The sequence below is a fragment of the Stegastes partitus genome, unplaced genomic scaffold, assembly GCF_000690725.1.
Source record: "Stegastes partitus isolate 25-593 unplaced genomic scaffold, Stegastes_partitus-1.0.2 Scaffold496, whole genome shotgun sequence".
Lineage (NCBI taxonomy): Eukaryota > Metazoa > Chordata > Actinopteri > Pomacentridae > Stegastes > Stegastes partitus.
In genome coordinates this window covers 35,884-54,516 of record NW_007578227.1, presented here as the reverse complement: position 1 = coordinate 54,516, position 18,633 = coordinate 35,884, and the positions used below count along the sequence as shown (strand labels likewise).

Below are 18,633 nucleotides of genomic sequence, written 5' to 3'. Positions count from 1 at the left end.
CTCTGCAGTCATCCACGGCTTCTGGTTGGGGCGAGCGGTGATGGTCTTGGAGACAGTGACGTCATCAGTGCACTTCCTGATGTAGCAGGTCACTGATGTGGCGTTCTCCTCCAGGTTGACTGAGTCGCTGTTGGTTGCAGCCTCCCTAAACATTTGCCAGTCAGTGTGCGGAAAACAGTCTTGAAGAGCAGAGATGGCTCCCGATGGCCAGATTTTCACCTTCTTCAGAACCGGTTTGGAGCGCCTGACAATTGGCCTGTATGCTGGCATTAGCATGATAGAGATGTGGTCTGAGTACCTGAGGTAGGGGCGGGGCTCCGCCTTGTAAGCGCCGGGGATGCTTGTGTAGACAAGGTCCAGCACATTCTCATCCCTGGTAGCAAAGTCCACATATTGATGGAATTTAGGGAGAACGGTTCTGAGATTTGCATGGTTGAAATCTCCAGCGACAATCAACACTCCATCAGGGTGAAGGGTCTGCAGCTCACTAATTGTCTCATACAGCTCACAGAGGGCTTCTTTTCCATCTGCACTTGGTGGGATATAAACTCCAACTATAAACACAGCGGTGAATTTGTGTGGTAAATAAAAAGGTCTACATCTAACGGTCACAAGAAGCCCTAGTACAGACACAGAGGAGTGGACTGTTCATGCAGTGAAATCATGCATCATTACTGCCATTGGTTTAAAATGTCATTGAATTAGTAAAGAGGTGTAACATCCTTGATAGCTTCACGCAGGCTTATTACAGAGACCACCAAGTGTATGTAAAATGAGAATGGTGACAGGGTTCATTTTTGTATTTATTTACTTTAGCATATCTATGGAACGTGTCTAAACCCACATGTTCTCATCCCTTCTGGTTGCAGTTCCCCACATCTGGTACAAGTCAGAGAGAGGATTCGAATCAACGGGCAGCCCATAGGAAAAGAGCTCTTTACTAAATACTTCTGGCAAGTTTATGGACGGCTGGATGAAACTAAGGTACGTCTTTGTTTCAACTGATAACAGACTAACTACAGCTAATCATTCACTTCACTCAGAATGATTCAATGGATTTAAAAAATTTAAAGGGCCCGTATTATGCCTTTTGTGTTTTTCTCCCATTCCTTTTAGTGCATTAAATAGCTTTTGTGTGCATAAATAAGGTGTGAAAAGTTACAAAGCCCTAAGTCCACTGCGAAGGAGTAACTTTGTCCCATATACCACACTGCACTGAAACGTATTTATCTTAACACCTGATTAGTGGCTAGCTTGGCACACCCTTAAACAAAGAAAAAGTTTGTCATTGCTGAGCCCTTTGTAGACATGGAATACGTAACATTGCAGCCTTATCAGTGTGTTAAAGTGATAATATTCTGTCATACGTCATTTTTGTGTTTGTATTCCTCATGGCTTCATTCAGACACAGTGATGGAGAGAGTCATGGTATCTATGCCATACTTGGCATTCATGAAAGATTAGGCAGTAGATCAAGTGACATGATACACGAGTAAACCAGCAAACCTCTTAGTCATGGCCTAGGGCTGTCGACCAAGTAATTTGCAACTGCATCACGTGTTATCACCTGCAAGTGAATTATTGAGGCATTTTCTGTATAACTGGCACACTAGACATGCTTGTGAAAGACTGTTGTGTTAAATACAACTTCAGCATTTCCTGCTACCTCACTTTCAAAACAGCTCTGCTAAATCACTGGAGTTTCTCCGGTCAGTAAATGCGCTCATCAGTCCCAGTCTGTAAACAATAGCTTTCAGTGAAAAGATGGGTTGGACATTGCTTGAAACCACAGAGTCACTGCAGAAAGCCAAAGAAGCCCATTTACCTTATTTTGTGATAATTGGTCAATGAAAATAACTATACCAGTAATCGGAAAAATGCCAACTATCGGCCTCAGGAATCGTTCGAGGCAATAATTGGTCGATCCCTGAAATGAAATGTTACAAACAGTGTGGAATGAAGGACCACAGCAATACACAGTACAGGAAAACCTATTCTAGTAGACCTACAAAATACAAATATGAACCTATAAATGAGTATAATACTGGCTCTTTAAAGTAGCATTCCAGGCAGGGATGTGGTTTTTTTTAACCAGTTTGCTTTCCAAGTCTGAGGAGAACTTTGCTGTGCATTATCAGTGTCACAGGTTGTAATTGAGTCAAGTACAAAATGAGACCCCTCGTGTCAGGACACAACCCTCATGTGACAGCACACTTTGGTCACTTGACCAGCATTCAGTACTATTTGACTCCTATTTTTGGACAAATCATGCGTTATTTTTTAAAAGAAGCTGTGTGCCATTACGAAGTGATGCCAGATGCAAAGAATCTTAATAAATCACTGTACATGAAACTTGGCACTGAACATTTGATGATGTGATGCATGTGAGTTGTTCATAAAACCCAGGGGAACTGCAGAGTCGAAACTAACATAATCTTTAATATTTTACTTTCTACAAAAACCTCATCTGAATGAGGAACATACTGCACATACAGTAGCACTTGGAATCACATACTAGACAAAGCAAAACGTGTTTCATATTTCAGAGTCATCACTGTAGCCACTAAATGCCTTGATGACAGCTTTACCTATTATTGATATGTTTACCAGCAACATGGGGTCATTATTTGGAGTAGTTTCCAGTTCACAGATGAGCCTTATCAAATGTTAACTGGTGGATTTTGTTCTTAATAATGTGCTTGACACCATCAGTTGTATTGTGCAGAAGTAGTCTTGGTATACAGCAAGTACATATAATTAACAACTGTAAGAGTTCATGTTATGACAAGAACCGCTCAGCTAACTAAACAGAAATAACAGACCATCATTACTTGACATGCAACAGGAAGATCAGTCCTTCTGCGAGGCTACTTCAAAAAATCAAACATATCAAACCTATGTGCTTTGTTTACACTTTTTTACTTACTATATAATACCATGTGTGTTCTTTCATAATTTGACACCTTTAGTTTTGTTCTGCTATGTGGAAAATGTGTAAAATGAAGAAAAACCCTTGAATGAGAAGCAGTGTCTGAACTTTTTGTATACCTAGTGATTGATCACAAGAATCTACAGGGAGTGAAAGTGCTGACATAAAGACTGACAAATACAAAACAATGTATTGGTATTTACTGGTATATAATGTTGGTTGAAAGCAAAGTGATGCAGTCATACTTTCTTCTCTGTTGTCTCCTCAGGATGCCCATGGAGGGACAATGCCAGCATACTTTCGTTTCCTCACCATCTTGGCCTTCCACGTTTTCCTTCAGGAGAAGGTGTGACATTAGCATATGCTGCCTGTATTGGCAGCCAGCAAATTGGAACCCACTGTTTCTTGGGATTTATAAGTGACAGACTCATCATCTGGCACTGAAAGCAGACGCTGGTGCAGTTAGACAAGCTTCAGCCATGAGAGTTGATCCAAATAAGCTTTCACCATTTTCTGCTTTTCTTCAAAAACGAACCATTGTGGCATTTTTTTCTTTTTGCATTAGTGCACAATGTTACAAAAGCTCAGCTATTGTCCATAACTGTGAAGGTTAATTTTACTGGTGAGCCTATACTCACTCAAGCAAGGGGTCATGTCGTCTGGCCTGCGAGTGTTCAGAAGGCTGGCTCTGGATGGACAGACTGATGGGGAAGTTTCTTTTTAATTACTAATTTATCTTGAATCTAAAAAGCTCTTGTCTTTGGTCAGGTGGATTTAGCGGTAATTGAAGTTGGCATTGGTGGAGCGTACGACTGCACCAACATCATAAGGTAAGAATCTATGCTTAAATGTTGACCCTACCCACCTGTAAAAGAATAACAACAACATACTACACATTAGAAAAAGAAACCTTACTGTAATTCTGGTTGTGCACGACTGACATGAGACATATGCAGCAATGATATCTTTTATGATTTTTGGACCCAATAAAAGGCAGCCATTTAGTTTATCCCTGTCTGTATTATCCCAACAACATTTGTGTGATCCACAATATCCAACTGTGTCAGACTGCTATTGTAGGAAGGTTTCCACCTGTGTTTTCTCAATGAGATCCGAAAAACACAAAGTATAAAAGAACACTACATGTTTTCCCTTTTTTGGCTGTGACATACTGTCACGCTCCGGTGTGAAAGCCAGTTAGAGTTTATAGCATAAGTACGAATTGCATTTGTTGGGGACTATTTTCTGCAGCAAATTAAGAGTATTTCTGGTAGCCAGACGGTGTATGAGGATTTGAGTCAAAATCTGTTTGTTCATGGTAACGAAGGAACATGTCAGACAGTACAACAGTGTGGACCACTGCTATGTTGTATTAGGTTTTTGACACATGGGATCATTATGGCACAGAAGGATTAAGACATATGGGACATTGATACACACTCAATACTTGTTAGTAGGATATGGTCAGTGGTGGTTTGGGTCTCGACATGAGATTTGTGAACAAAAAAAAAAATACACGTAGAAAAATCTTGTACTTGAACTGTTAAAAAGTTTTTTACAGGTTACAATTTTAGATATTTTTTTAGACAAAAAAAACACTCCATGTGAAATGTAATTTATTAGCTAACTTGTTTTTGATGATTAAAATATTTTATGCTTTTGTAAGATAGTACAGGAAAGAGATGATAGGAAAGGAGTGGGGGGTTCTGAGAAACCATGTTACTTAAAGTATGTTCAGTTTATTCTATGTACAGTTTGCTCTTGTGTAATACCCAACGTGACATTACATAGTAACTGCTATTTGTGTTACAGTCCACCACTGACTGATATGATACAGTTGCAATATAGTTGTAAAGTGGGAGGAGCTATTTTGGCTGCCAGTTTATGGAGGTGAAAGTCTGTTTACTGACTCAAAACTCCTCTACAGTCTGGTTCAAGATGAAACTCTCAACAGTGTTGTATCTGTGGAGGAGTTAACAATGACTTCCAAGTAGGGCTGCAAAATAGTGAAAAACATGAACATGATGATATTTCCTTTTTCCTGTAATACATTTTGAAATCTGTAAAAATTAAGGAATTTTCACCCAACTTCCATTGCTGACAGAGATCAACATCATCCTTTGTGTAGCTGAAATACTTTCATACAACTGACTAGGGATACTCGATTATGGCTTAAATGATAATCATGGTTATTTGATCAGTGTATAAAAAGCACAGCCATAGACACAAACCAGGAAATTAGCTACCTTCACGATGGCTAAAGCTACACTAACAGCTAGCAGCGAAGTTGGGACACAGCCACAGATTACCCTGAAACTGTATTTGGAAAAAAAAATGTAATAGTGCTTAATTGTGCAAAGAAAGTAAAATAGTGAATAAAGTTTAAAAAAAACAAACAAAAAAACAAGCTTAGTTTGTCTAAGAGCCATTCAATGGGAGCCAATGATGTTCTATCCAACAGACTTAGAGAAAATAGTCGTTTCTTCTCATGTTGCACTGAAAACCAGATTATGAGGCTGACTAATAAAATTGAACCCTTTCTATAGTTCTGTTTAAAGTCCCTTTTGAAGTGTTCTGTTGCTTAGCAAAGAGCTTCATCATCACCTTTAGTTAATAAACTGCAAAGATTAACATTAGGTTTTTAATATGACTTTATCAATGTTTGATCAAAACGTAAACAGTGTTTTTCCCTGTGTGGTTGTGTCAACAGGAGGCCATGGGTGTGTGGCATCTCTTCCCTCGGCATAGACCACACTCAGATTCTAGGAGACACCATTGAAAAAATTGCCTGGCAAAAAGGAGGCATCTTCAAGGTGTGTTGTCAGTACACACCAGGACTCTGTCACTCATAGTGGCTACACGTACCGCTTTTGGAGGCTTTTAACTTCGTCTGCAGTGCGAATTTGCTCTGTTGTCATGGAGTTGTGAATAATTGTTTATTTTTATTATTTATTTATTCATTCATGTTTGCCAGGGTTGGAGTAGGGACAGGGTTAAAAGTTCTGGAAAAAGCTAGGAAGGGTACCTTTAGTTAAATTACTGCTATTTTTGTATCCTGGAATGCACTTTTTCGCAGTCGGAAGACTTTTTTTTTTTATTTTGCATTCAGACTTGGTGTAGCCCTTAAAATGTGAACTGTTTGTTACCTATCCACTACGCTGTCATCTCACTTGCATTTGGTGATATGTTTGCAGCCAGGGGTCCCTGCCTTCACAGTCAAACAGCCAGAAGATGCGCTGGCTGTTCTCAGGGACAGGGCGAAAGAGATCAGAGTAAGTGTTCGTATTCATCTGAGTCTGTAAAATGTTTCTGTGGAAATTATGCTTTAAAACCCTTTCCTCCAGCTGCTCAGTTGTGTTTATTACACTAACGTGTTGTTGCAGTGTCCTCTGTGGGTGTGTCCAGAGCTGGACGAGTACCAGGCAGATTGTGGACCTTTGCGTCTGGGCCTGGCAGGGCAGCACCAGCGCTCCAACGCCTCCCTGGCCCTCCAGTTGAGTCACACTTGGCTGCAGAAAAGATGTCTACCAGGTAGGACTGATGTGTCTACAAACATTTGATCTGTATGCCAGTGGCAAAAAGAACTACATGAATCCAAAAATGTTTTCATGAGATTGGCTTAAGAGGACAAAAGGTACCATTTCTCACAAAACGGGACAAATCGATTTGGGTTGGCAGTGCACACAAATTCGGTATGTGGGGAAACACCCAATAGGTGAAGCAAGGTTTTACATATTGCTACAATATTAGCAACATACAGGACTGGTTGGTAGCTTGCGACTCCTTCAGAATTTTTTTTTTTTGCATTAATGTGACCTAAAACATAAGATTTTCATAAGTTAAGAGAATCCAATTAAATAAACATGATTAAATTATTATACTATCATTTATTTAGGAAAATTATACAATATTAAATATCTGCGAGTGGCAGAAATATGTGAACCTATGTTATTCTATTTGTTTTTCTTAGTCAGTAAGATGATTGCAATCAAATGAAAGCCATCCACTCACCAGAGACATAAACCCCTTTCACACATAAACTGTTCTGTTAATCTGACGGCTACTAAACAGATCGGCTGCGTGTCTAAATGCGCACCCTGGTCACTCAGCTGTTGTAGTCACACTGGCTTGTTAACATGTTTTTTGTAAAATATGTTTCAACAACATCAGGATACTCTGACAATGAACCTATTTTAGTCCTATTTGTAATTCTTCCCTTGAAGTCACAGCAAAACAAATCTTCCAAATCTTCCAACCACAATAAGAACCAGGTGCTAAATAGCACACATGCATGTTCCATTCTGCAGCTCCAGCAGACTGCCCTGACCAAAAGCCCTGACTTTAATGGACATATGAAGATGATGGTGTTATGTATTTCATGTGTAAAAGGGGCTTTAATTTGTCTCAGCTTTCAAAACATGTCCTCTCTTAATAGATAAAAGCCTTCCCTCCAGTAGTGTTGAGACCTCTGGTGTACTGAGGGCAGCTTCCTTCAAGCCCAGCCCTATCATGGTGAAAGGTGAGTCATGGAGCCATTCAGGCCACATCCACACTAAAGATTTATATTTTTTTAAACACAATTATACCTGGTGTTCACACTGCTCCAGAGTTTTAGCACTATTTAAACGTATACCTTTGGAAACGCTGCTGAAACTGTTTTAGTAAACTCCAGAATTTGTCTTAGTCTTGATGTTTTCACTGTAAAACCCAATTTTAAAATGAAAACAGCCTAAGTCAGTGTGTATGTATGAGTTTATAGTGAGTCTGTTTGCTGTCAGGACTGGCAGACACAGAGTGGCCCGGCAGGAATCAGACTCTGAAACACGGAGCGGTCACCTACTTCTTGGATGGAGCTCACACCATGCGCAGTATGCAGGCCTGTGTTCACTGGTTCAGAGAGATTGCAGCCCAGCATGAAAGGAATGCAAGGTGAACGTCACTCCCTAATGACATGACAGTTAGTCCTATATCCAGCAAGCAACTTAATGTGATACTGTTTGTAAGTTTGGTGAAGAGACACTCGCTACACGAGGTGCTCAAGTGAATGCATAATATCTGTATCTATTTTTATTATACTTTTAAATGGTTAAATTATTAACTGCAATGTATTTATTAATGATTAATTATTAACATCCCTACTTTTGTGACTACAATCATAACACAGACATTCAGTCAGTATTTTGTTTATTAAGGCGTGTTACAGATGAGTGAAGTAACTTTACTTTGCAGCAACATGTACTTGTCTCACACAACAGGAGGGACCTGTTTCAGGGAGTTGGGTGGGTCTATTTGTGGGAGAATATTCGAATATCAAAATTGCTATCCGGATATTCGGATATTCGGGTCCAGCCCTAATAATCAGGAAAATGTACTCTGGTGTTACAAGTAAAAACAGATAGCGAAATCTAATGTTATATTTGAATAACAGTCTAACAATCTAATAATAACATTAAATTATCATTACTTGTGCATTAATGTACTACTGTTGGAGTAACTCTAACCACTTGCCTCTTAAAGAATCAATATTGAGAATGATTAAGAACCAGAACCGACTGTATGCTGTATGCCATTAGAGCCCCACAATAAACATCCATATTTGATTAGAGCATAGCCCTCTAGATAAGTCAATGAACAGAAGTTACAGAGATGATTATTAATACCTAAACATCACCACAGGATTTGATTTTAATGGATCCAGCCACGTGGTGTTCTTAATGTAAAGATTTAATAAAACATTGGTTATATTTTCTAAGCTCTGTCTGTTCTTAATATCATCTGTGAACACCACTGAAGATAGATAGATAGATAGATAGATAGATAGATAGATAGATAGATAGATAGATAGATAGATAGATACTTTATTGATCCTTTTACAGGAAATTACTTGTTACAGCAGCTACATAAAAAGACAAAACACAGACACCCCACAAGACACCTGACATTGGAGGCACACATAAAATATAAAACAAAATATGCAATATAAAATAAAAATAAGATAAATAAATAGTACCAAGTGTGCAAAATGAGACTGTGCAAAAGATGGATTTTAAAAACGTAAAAGAAGCCTAATATCCAATAACATGTTCATTGTTATGTTAAACATGGTAATGAATAGCCACAGTGTTTTCTGTGCCATTGCAGAATTCTGTCTGGTACCAGGTTTTCATTGGCTTGAATGGAATCTGATTTGCTACACTTCAATAGCAGAAAACCATCTCAGGCCCTAAATCACAAATCAGTTCCTGAGTCAGAGAAGTTGACACCTTGAGGGTCCTAAAAGTAAAATGTCGACAGCATTGGGCTGTAGTCCAGCTGTCTTATCATCAGTATTAGTTTTTCAAGATATGAAATAGAACCAGGTGACCTGTTTGTTTTTGATACTTGAGCGCCCCATGGAGCTTAATAACTGCTGTCGTTACTGTCACTATCCAAACACTGGAGACTCTTGTTCAGGAAACAGGGATCTGAAACCTTGACATGCTTGTGTTGTAGTGGACCTGTGGCCAGAGTGTTGCTGTTCAATGCTACAGGGGAGAGAGACTCTGCTGCCATGCTGAAAGCACTGGTGGTGAGTACAATTGCTGTCACCTCAATAGAGAATGATGACAAAAACTACACAGAAGAATGCTGTTGTGGTCATTGTATGTTTGTGGATGTCCTTGAAAAGAAAATGGGAGGATGATGCAGTAACCTTTTTGTCTTACAGGAAAGATAAATTGACTCACAAGTCAAGTCATTTAAAATCTTTCCAGCTTCATACATCCTCTTCATAAATACTTATTGATGTCTGGACCGTGCCACATTTCAGTGCTTTAAATCACATGCTGACTTTCTTTCCTTTAGCCGTGTCATTTTGACTTTGCTGTGTTCTGCCCAAACATCACTGAAGTCATCGCTTCCTGTAATGCAGGTGAGATCATTGACAACGTTGTTTGGTTGAAGAAGCTTGAATTAAAGTCTACCTCAAATGATTAAAGGGACATACCACTGCTTTTGCTCTTTAAGATTTCTAAATTTTCCTGACAGCAAATTATCAAAGCGTACTTTAGTTTTTGGACAGTGATTTAGATTATTTTAAAAAAATTCAATTCTTCATCATATTTTAAGAAGTATGATGGTTTTCAAGGGTTTAAAAAAAACAGAAGTCTGCCATGTCTGCGCTTTATATACAAGACTGGAGTCAGGACGTGGCTTGTAGAGCTGAGTCATTCTGTGTCAGCTCAGCGAAGGTGGTTGCATCAGCATCTCAGAATCTGTTGTAACTTTGTAGGAATGATCTTTGGCACTCCTACAAAGTTTCGACGGATTCTGAGGTGGACAAGCAATTGACCTCCCCTAATCTTGCTGAATCAACACCTAATGACTTAGTATGTAGACTGGAGGCAAAGGTTAAAATAATATATAATAATGTTTTATATCTCAACAGGCTGGTAAATGCTAAGTAAAGACCTAAGTAAATTTCTGCAGCCTGTAAAATATGGGTGAAAAATGGAGTGTAGGGACCTGCCACCAATAGTGACAAAATACACGTTCACTAATCTCACAGTACCAAATGTTGCAGACGATCAGGGATCAAGACATCAGTCTCTGAAGTTAAATTCATCATATTTATATTGTAAACATAACAAACCATACAGATTTAAAGCATGGTCTTTAGTATTTTTTGATCAAGAACCTTACATCAAGTCAGATAACATCAAGATGTTGTTATATTGCAAGTGTAGGATCAGATTATTATATGAGGTGTGTCAGCAAAGTTTCAGGACTGGTGTCACAAAAGGTATATGTCAAATCCAAACTACAAGTTGTCCCCTTTGAAGTAGTTCCCCTGGAGCCTAATGCACTTTCCCAGCTTACTCTTGCCTCAGGATCTCTTTGTAGATGTGCTGGTTGATCGCCTGAAGGGGAAAACTCATAGTTTGTGGTTTGGGTTTGAAATATATCTTTTGAGACACCAGTCCTGGAACTTTTGTGACACACCTCATATATCTGTATATGTATTAATATGTTCTGAATTTATTCATCCATCCTTTCATTCTGTTCTCAGACCAGCAGAACTTCAACGTGTCAGTTGAGAACATGCTGACTCGCTGCTTGGACAATGAGAGGAGCTGGCGTCTTCACAACAGTCTGGAGGATAACAAAGGCACACAGCTGCTCATCGAGGGCAGCCTCCCCCTGGTTCCTGAAAAGAAAGCAGACACCCTGGTCTTCCCCTGCATCCTCAGTGCCCTCCAGTGGATTACTCAGGGCAGGGACTCAGTACTGGCAGACCCAGCCAAGAGAGTCTTCCCGGTTAAACCCAGCGTCATGGCCAAAGCTGCTCCTCTCTGCGAAGCAGCTGAGATCCACGTCCTCATCACTGGAAGCCTCCATCTGGTAGGAGGAGTTCTCAAACACCTGGACCCAGCTACGTCAAAGTGAACAGGACCATGTGAAATATTTGAATTCAGACCGTTAAAATAACAGTTGGATGGGAATTCTGCTTACGTACATTTACCTGTAGGAGGGGGAGAAATAATTTCTTTCTGTACAGATGATGTTTTTGTGCTGTTAGTTGTTGAGACAGTGACTTTAGGTCTAATGGGATTAGCTGCACCCAGTTATTGCTGTTGTCTTGGTAGGTTCTCAACTGTGACTTACTCTAAGAACCAGCTAATTTGGACCAAGGCAGCTCCAGTTTCACCCAGAGCCTTACTGAGAAGCACACAAATGTGTGGCGCTCATGTCTTTAGTCTTACTTGAAGCCAAATGTGTTTACATGAACTGCAGACAGCCCATTCATGTATAGCACAGTGTAAGCTGAATTTGTCAGACTGAAAGTCTGTGTGTGTGCTTCAGTTATCACTGATGTTCTTTGGATGAACCCGCGTGGTGAGATGTCTATCACATTGCATTACATTTGTACAAAAACTGCATATCAATATGTACCAATTGTGAGTTTTCTGGTTTTTACCATCTCTATTTGGATCACTTGACTCTTATCTTTCACACTTATTTTTAAATGAAAAACATTTTGCACGCTTTCTACTTTTATGTTGTCACTTCTCGTCAGTGTGTGCGTCTTACACATGGCCTACTCATCTATTTGCTGTAGGAGTGTAAATATTTCTAACACGAGTGTTGGCATTAGTTGAATCAATGGTACTGCCAATCAAACGCAGTGTAATCTGTTGTACACTGGAATTGTAGTCTTATTTAAATGGGCCTTAATTAAACTTGACGGTAATACTTGCAGTTGTTGTAGGTATGCCTATCAATGAGACATACTGAACCTGTATTAAATGTTGTCATAATGATTTATCCAGAGAAGCTGAGAGGTCATCACCTTCACGAGAACCTCAGCCACATCTGTTCAGAACCAAATAAACAACCGTGACCTATTTTAATACTCATATGGACCCATCAAGCCATAAAATTCACCTAAATTAAATTGTAAGTTATACAGATGAAATCTGCTCAACTCTTAGGTCAGTTAAATAATATACATACATTTACTGAGTCCATCATTGTTTTGAACATTTCTTTGTGTCTCCTTTGTCAACCCAAACCTGATAGAATGTGTTTTACAAGTGTAGACACAATCTGTATCGATTCATTGTCATCAATAAATGTCTTTCCAAAATGCAGCCTGTCAACTTTTGGAAAATACGTCCTGTTCACTATCCATCAGAGTGACTCTCAGAATTCCTCTTTAGCAGTGGATATCACCAGCCTCGTCAGTGTTCGTGGTCAGACAAGCTGATCTCATGCTCCAGCATACATTCATAGTGGATCAATACATCTGTGTAGCAAAGTTGTCACTCATACTATCTCACTAAAATCCACCATGAGGCATAGCACCACCCATGCAACAGTTCTGCACGAGTGAAACACCAACGGTAATGCTAAAAGGTTAAATAATGACAAAACTGTGATGAAGTGCAATAGATCAGATATGTGTAGAGCGATGAGGAAACAGTAGCCTTCCTCATACCTGAACAACAGGAATTTTGTATTCCCATCAAGTTTTCTGGGTTTTTTTTCCCCCCCTCCATTTGAGATTTTATCAGTAAGCCTCTAATATTGTCACCTCGTTGCAGTGTCTGCTGGAACAGTTTAATGGTCGACGCTGTAGAGTCAGCACCATGCACTGGTTATCTCAATGGAGCAGTTCATATCGTGCAACATACAGTGCTGTGAAAAAGTATTTGACTCCTTCCTGATGCCTTCTATTTTTGCAGTTTGCATTTCTCACAATTAAATGTTCCAGATCATCAAACTAATATTTAGATTTATTTAATATTAGACTGAGATAACTCATGATGATTTATTGAGGATTTAATGAAAACCCATATCACTCCTGTGAATAAGTAATTTCCCCCTTAACCTAATAACTGGTTGGTCCACCCTTGGCAGCAACAACTTCAGTTAAATGCTAGTCTTGCTAGTCTTTTACATGGCCATGGAGGAATTTTGTCCTGCAGAATAGTTTTCATTCAGCCACATTAGATGGTTTTCCAGCATGAACTGCTCTTGTAAGGTCTTGATTAGAGTCCAGACTTTGACTCGGCCCTCCAAAACTTAGTTTTGTTCTTTTTGAGCCATTCAGAGATGAACTTGCTTGTGTGCTGTGGATCATTGTCATACTGCAAAATCCATTTGCACTTGAGCTTGAGGTCATCAACTGATAGACGGATATTCTCCAGGAGGATTTTCTGATAGAGAGCAGAATTCATGGCTCCATCAATTATGAAAAGTTGTCCAGGTCCTGTGGAAGCAAAGCAGCCTCAAACCATCCACTACCACCACCATGTGTCACTGCTGGTATGATGTTCTTCTTGTGGAAAGCAATATTAGCTTTAAGCCAGATGGAACAGGACACATGTCTTTCAAAAAGTTTCACCTTTGACTCATCAGTCCACAGGATGTTATCCCAACAGTCTTGGGGCTCATCCAGATATTTTTTGCAAATGCCAGACGAGCCTTTATGTTTCTTTTGGTTAGGAGTGGTTTGCATCTTGTAACTCTCCCATTGATAATAATAATAAAAATAACTGATCAGATTTATATAGTGCTTTTCTAGACACTCAAAGACGCTTTATACTGTCAATTATTCATTCTCACACATTCATTCCGGTGGTGGTAGCTACAATTGTAGCCACAGCTGCCCTGGGGCAGACTGACAGAGGCGTGGCTGCCATTCTGCACCTACGGCCCCTCCGACCACCACCTCAAACAATCCATTCATACGCATTCACACCAGGCAAGGTGGGGGAAGTGTCTTGCCTAAGGACACAACGACCATGAAACAGGTTACACGGAATCGAACCGCCGACCTTCCGATCATCGACCGACTCGCTCTACCACCTGAGCCACATGTTACGCCGATGTTATTTCTGCCCAGTGTCTTCCTTATTGTGGAATCATGTACACTGACCTTAACTGAGGCCAGTGAGGCCTGCAGTTCTGTTGATGTTCGTCTGGGTTCTTTTGTGGCCTCCTGGATGAGATGTCAACATGCTCTTCTCTTGGAGAAGTTTTGGTTTTCCGGCCACTCCTGGGAAGGTTCACCACTGTTCCATGTTTTCTCTGTTTGTGGATAATGTCTCTCACTGTGTTTCTCTGGAGTCCCAGATCCTTACCAATGGCTTTGTGGCCCGTTCCAGACTGATAAATGTCAATGACTTTGTTTCGCATCAGTTCTTGAAACTCTGTAGAACGTGGTGTCATGTGCTGCTTTTGGAGACCATTTAGCTACTTCTCAGTGCCAGGCAGGTTCTATTTAAGTGATGTTTAGATTCAACAAGCCTGGCGGTAATCATACGTGGGTGTGGCTGGTGGAATTGAACCCAATTGCAAAATTACTTTAATCATTTGGTAAATTGGTGGCTAAGGGGGCAACTACTTTTTTAGATAGAGCAAGGTGGGACATTTTTCCTTTAACAAATGGAATAATCATTTCAAAACTGCATTTTGTGTTTTCTTGGGTTATTTTTATCTTATTTTATAATTAGTTTGATGGTATGAAACATTTACGTGTGACAAATATGCAAAAATAGAAGATGCCTGTAGGGAGGCAAATACTTTTTTACAGCACTGTATGCAGTGTTAGAATGTATAGATCTGCATTCTTTTGTACATACATTTTCTGCAAATTCATTTGAAATGTAAATGCAAAATTAGCCAGAGAGGAGAATCAGAGTAGCATCGTGTAGAGATTTGGTTTACAGAGAAGGTATAGACTGTGTGATGAGCTTGGACAGAACTTCGTTACAGAATGAATACGAGATGTTAAGAAAAGCACGACTACTGCATTTGCTGAAGTACGGTCCAGTTTGATTTGGATCCTACACTGGTTCTTGTAGTTAATAGCTTACAACTGACAAATGCTGATAACACTACTTCAGCTGATGTGTGCTCACTCACTTACAGTTCATGGTCATTACTAAGAATGCACTACTTGTGAGGCAGACGACTGTATTCGATGGAAAAATGCTGAAGATTGGTTTTCTGTATCTCCGGTTGGCTTATTAGTTTTTGAGGATGTGAAGGATTTCTTAGAGAGATATGCTGCTGATGCAGGAAGTTACACTCCCACCACAGTGAGCTACATTCCTGTGATGGATGAAAGAGAAATTAATAATGCAGTCCTATGCAAGGTGTAAGAGAAACATAAGGCAATCGTCCCATAATAAGACGAAGGCAAACTGTCCAGAACAGAGAGAACTTGCCCCTCCATATGTAGCGTGATAAGAATATAATAAACACTGACAGTCCTTTTAAAGTACATAACACAGGGTCAGTTTCTTGCATTGTTTAAGAACCTGTCACATGTCATTTAAGAATCAAATCTTTGTTTACCATTTAAGCCTGGCTACAGTTTGTATGGTGGTGCTGTGCCAGCTGAGTTAATGGGCCGGTCTGAGTCTAAAGTCCTGGCAAATTATTATTCCCAGGCAGTCTTTCTCTCACAACACCTCCCTCCAGCTGCTGGATGATGGCTACTCAATTTCCATCATAACTTCTTACCGAGCTCAAAGACCCTTCATTGAAAATCCCCTTTTTTAAATTTTTTTTTTACCTTGTTAACATGTCCATATGTTGTTGTTTTTTTTTATATGATGGCTCGATGTTTGTGCATGTTGTGATACTGCAAAGTGAATCTGTTGTTGTCAGACACACCCTGATGGTTTTATGTAACAGATAAGAATCAGAATATCTTCAATCCCCGTACTTTTTTACAGCCCTGTATACACACACATATTTTTAACTTTTACTAATGCAGGTCTGAGTATGCTTTTCACTCTTTTACTGCACATGCAGACTGTGTCTAGTTCTTTTACTCATTAATATGTAGTTTTCTGATACAATATTATTTATCTTTTTGTACTGCTTTTCCAACTTTCTGCTGCTTGGAATAATTATTTGCCATAAAAACCTACATTTTACCTTTTTTGAAATGAAAACTGAAATAAATAAAAAAAACTACTTCAACTTAATAAGTATTAAAAGTGAAATAACGGTAAGTTTTTTGATTAAGGCTTCTGAAGCACATAGTTTGTTTGACTCGCTGACTGATTGGCGCTTGGTCTTCCAATAGGATCAGAGAATACTGCATGACCGCGGGATGTCCAACCAATGAGGCTCCGGTGGGCGGGGCTCCAGTCCAGCCAACGTAAGCGTTGTTAGTAGGAAGAAGAAGCCGATTCTGGAAGCCATTACGTTGCGCACATCAATTGAGTAAATCCTACTATTTTTGCGTACAATACGCACAATTACCTCTCCTAAAGAGGGTTTTCTGCAATTATGGCATCGGTCGCCAAAAAGAGAAAAATGAATTTCTCGGAAAGAGAGGTGGAAATTATAGTAGAAGAAATAGAGAAACAAAAGCACACACTGGTTAACCACTTCAATGCTGGAGTCACCCACATGGCAAAGAATAACGCGTGGGTGGACATCCTGAAAAAGGTGAACGCTGTCACTACCTGTCCCAGAGAGTTGCCCGAGGTGAAAAAGAAGTGGTCGGACATGAAGACGGAGGTCCGGCGGAAAGTGGCCCAGGCGCGGGCAGCGATAGAGGCGACGTCCGCCGACTGCACTCCAGTTCCCGTCATCCTCACTGCCATGCAGCAGAGGATCTGTAACCTCCTGGGGGAGGCCACCATCATCAGTTTACCGGCTGGAGACTCGGATGCTGAGATAACTTTACCTGTCACGGTCAACACGGCCACCACCGTCACACTCACAGAGGGTAAGTTGACTAAAGTTTTCAGAGTGAACCAGCTGCAGCAGGAGACAGACTCACTCACTCATGCTGCAACAACAAAGTTCATATTTGGGCTTCTGTGGACTCATCTGCAGAATTCAAAGTGAAGAGAGTCACACTGTGAAGTGGAACACAGATTACAGAGAAGTCAGGCTTGTTAAAGGAGGCTGATGACATTTTAAAGGTCCCCTATTGGACCCCTCTATAAGAAGTTAATGTCACTGTCACATGTCCATAGAGTGTGTGTTTACAGTTTTAGCCCAAAATATTGCACAGAATGTTAATTCTACAATGCCTATAATACACATGCTTTTAGCCCCGTTCCACATGGACAGCTTCATTATGAATTCTGTAATTACAGATATCTTGAATAAAAGTTTTGATTGGAAGAATTAATGTTGTTTTAGTAAATTTCAACCACAAGTCTTTTTTGGACAAAGCTCTCATTCTCCACAAACTGATCAGCTCTTTGTATTTAATAGCATTTTATAACATTCTTATCCACAACAGCAGGTGCATGACTTCTGCTGACACTGTTCAAAGGCTTTGCTAGAATAATATCCAACAGGACGCCTCATATGAGCAGCAGCATCACAACAGTTCAGACTAGTTGTAATGACGGTTAAGGTATCTGTAGCTGTTGTTCTGACCGTTCTACACTGAACCACACATATCTCTAACGGTTGTTTTGACTGCTCAGAAGGATGTCATTGATATCTGAAATAAAATCATGACATGTCAGCAAAAAAAATAATTTAGACCTTTTAAATTGAAACAGTATTGGATCATAAAACAGTTGGGGATTAGGTAACAACTACTCAATTAATTGTTGCAGTTCTAATATAAAATCAGATGTATTTCATTGGGCAGCTGCTACTGCAGCACTGCTTGGCGAGGCTAAAGGGTAGCGTTTTTTCTTCACAATAATTACTTTAAGCTGCTTTATTATTACTTTAGTTACTAATTATCCATCCATTGTGAGACAGGAAAGGGTAAATTAGCTTTAGCTGAAGCTATCAAAGCAGCTAACTGTAAATGATAGGGTAACATTTCAAAAAAACTCATTCAGGTCTTAACCTAATTTTGACTACACATGTAGTCACTACTTTTTATAGGGCAGAACTGCCTTATAAAATATGTGACGTCGCTCTTTGAGACACATTGAGAAGCTCGTACATGAAACCTCATCCCACTCACTGTTCAACATGCAATAAATCGTAGGTGGCATCCTTTCTGGAAAAAGGACCATGCATGTGTTTTTGGATTCTGCATTATGACTGGTTGTGTTCGATTTTCCTTCTTGTTTTTCTTCACATGCAGATCCTTTTAGTTGTGGTTTTAGTATCATACTTTGTCTGTATTTTATAGCTCTTCCAGCTGGTCCAGGGACAGTCTGTGATGAGGTCAAACCGCTGAATGGTAAGTTTAGATTATTAATTTTTTTAATTAATTAAAA

At 39.7% G+C, this 18,633-nt stretch overlaps 3 protein-coding genes across 3 annotated transcripts in view; 2 read left to right on the top strand and 1 right to left on the bottom strand.

Moving 5' to 3' along the window:
* Positions 1 to 6,941, bottom strand: part of cdk9 (cyclin-dependent kinase 9 (CDC2-related kinase)) — a 22,866-nt gene extending 15,925 nt beyond the window's left edge. Inside the window, exons 1-2 of the mRNA XM_008287336.1 lie at positions 6,937 to 6,941; positions 1,667 to 1,670 (exon numbers count right to left, since the gene is read on the bottom strand). Coding sequence (XP_008285558.1) covers positions 1,667 to 1,670; position 6,937 — 5 coding nt within the window. The 5' untranslated portion in view covers positions 6,938 to 6,941. The remainder of the gene's footprint in view (positions 1 to 1,666; positions 1,671 to 6,936) is intronic.
* The window catches only part of fpgs (folylpolyglutamate synthase), a 20,575-nt gene extending 8,017 nt beyond the window's left edge, over positions 1 to 12,558 (top strand). Inside the window, exons 5-15 of the mRNA XM_008287339.1 lie at positions 870 to 984; positions 3,198 to 3,275; positions 3,698 to 3,759; positions 5,640 to 5,742; positions 6,124 to 6,201; positions 6,313 to 6,460; positions 7,365 to 7,448; positions 7,708 to 7,858; positions 9,422 to 9,497; positions 9,773 to 9,839; positions 10,977 to 12,558. Coding sequence (XP_008285561.1) covers positions 870 to 984; positions 3,198 to 3,275; positions 3,698 to 3,759; positions 5,640 to 5,742; positions 6,124 to 6,201; positions 6,313 to 6,460; positions 7,365 to 7,448; positions 7,708 to 7,858; positions 9,422 to 9,497; positions 9,773 to 9,839; positions 10,977 to 11,353 — 1,339 coding nt within the window. The 3' untranslated portion in view covers positions 11,354 to 12,558. The remainder of the gene's footprint in view (positions 1 to 869; positions 985 to 3,197; positions 3,276 to 3,697; positions 3,760 to 5,639; positions 5,743 to 6,123; positions 6,202 to 6,312; positions 6,461 to 7,364; positions 7,449 to 7,707; positions 7,859 to 9,421; positions 9,498 to 9,772; positions 9,840 to 10,976) is intronic.
* A 4,070-nt stretch (positions 12,559 to 16,628) lies between these two features.
* Positions 16,629 to 18,633, top strand: part of naif1 (nuclear apoptosis inducing factor 1) — a 3,959-nt gene continuing 1,954 nt past the window's right edge. The window contains exons 1-2 of the mRNA XM_008287335.1: positions 16,629 to 17,162; positions 18,546 to 18,596. Coding sequence (XP_008285557.1) covers positions 16,718 to 17,162; positions 18,546 to 18,596 — 496 coding nt within the window. The 5' untranslated portion in view covers positions 16,629 to 16,717. The remainder of the gene's footprint in view (positions 17,163 to 18,545; positions 18,597 to 18,633) is intronic.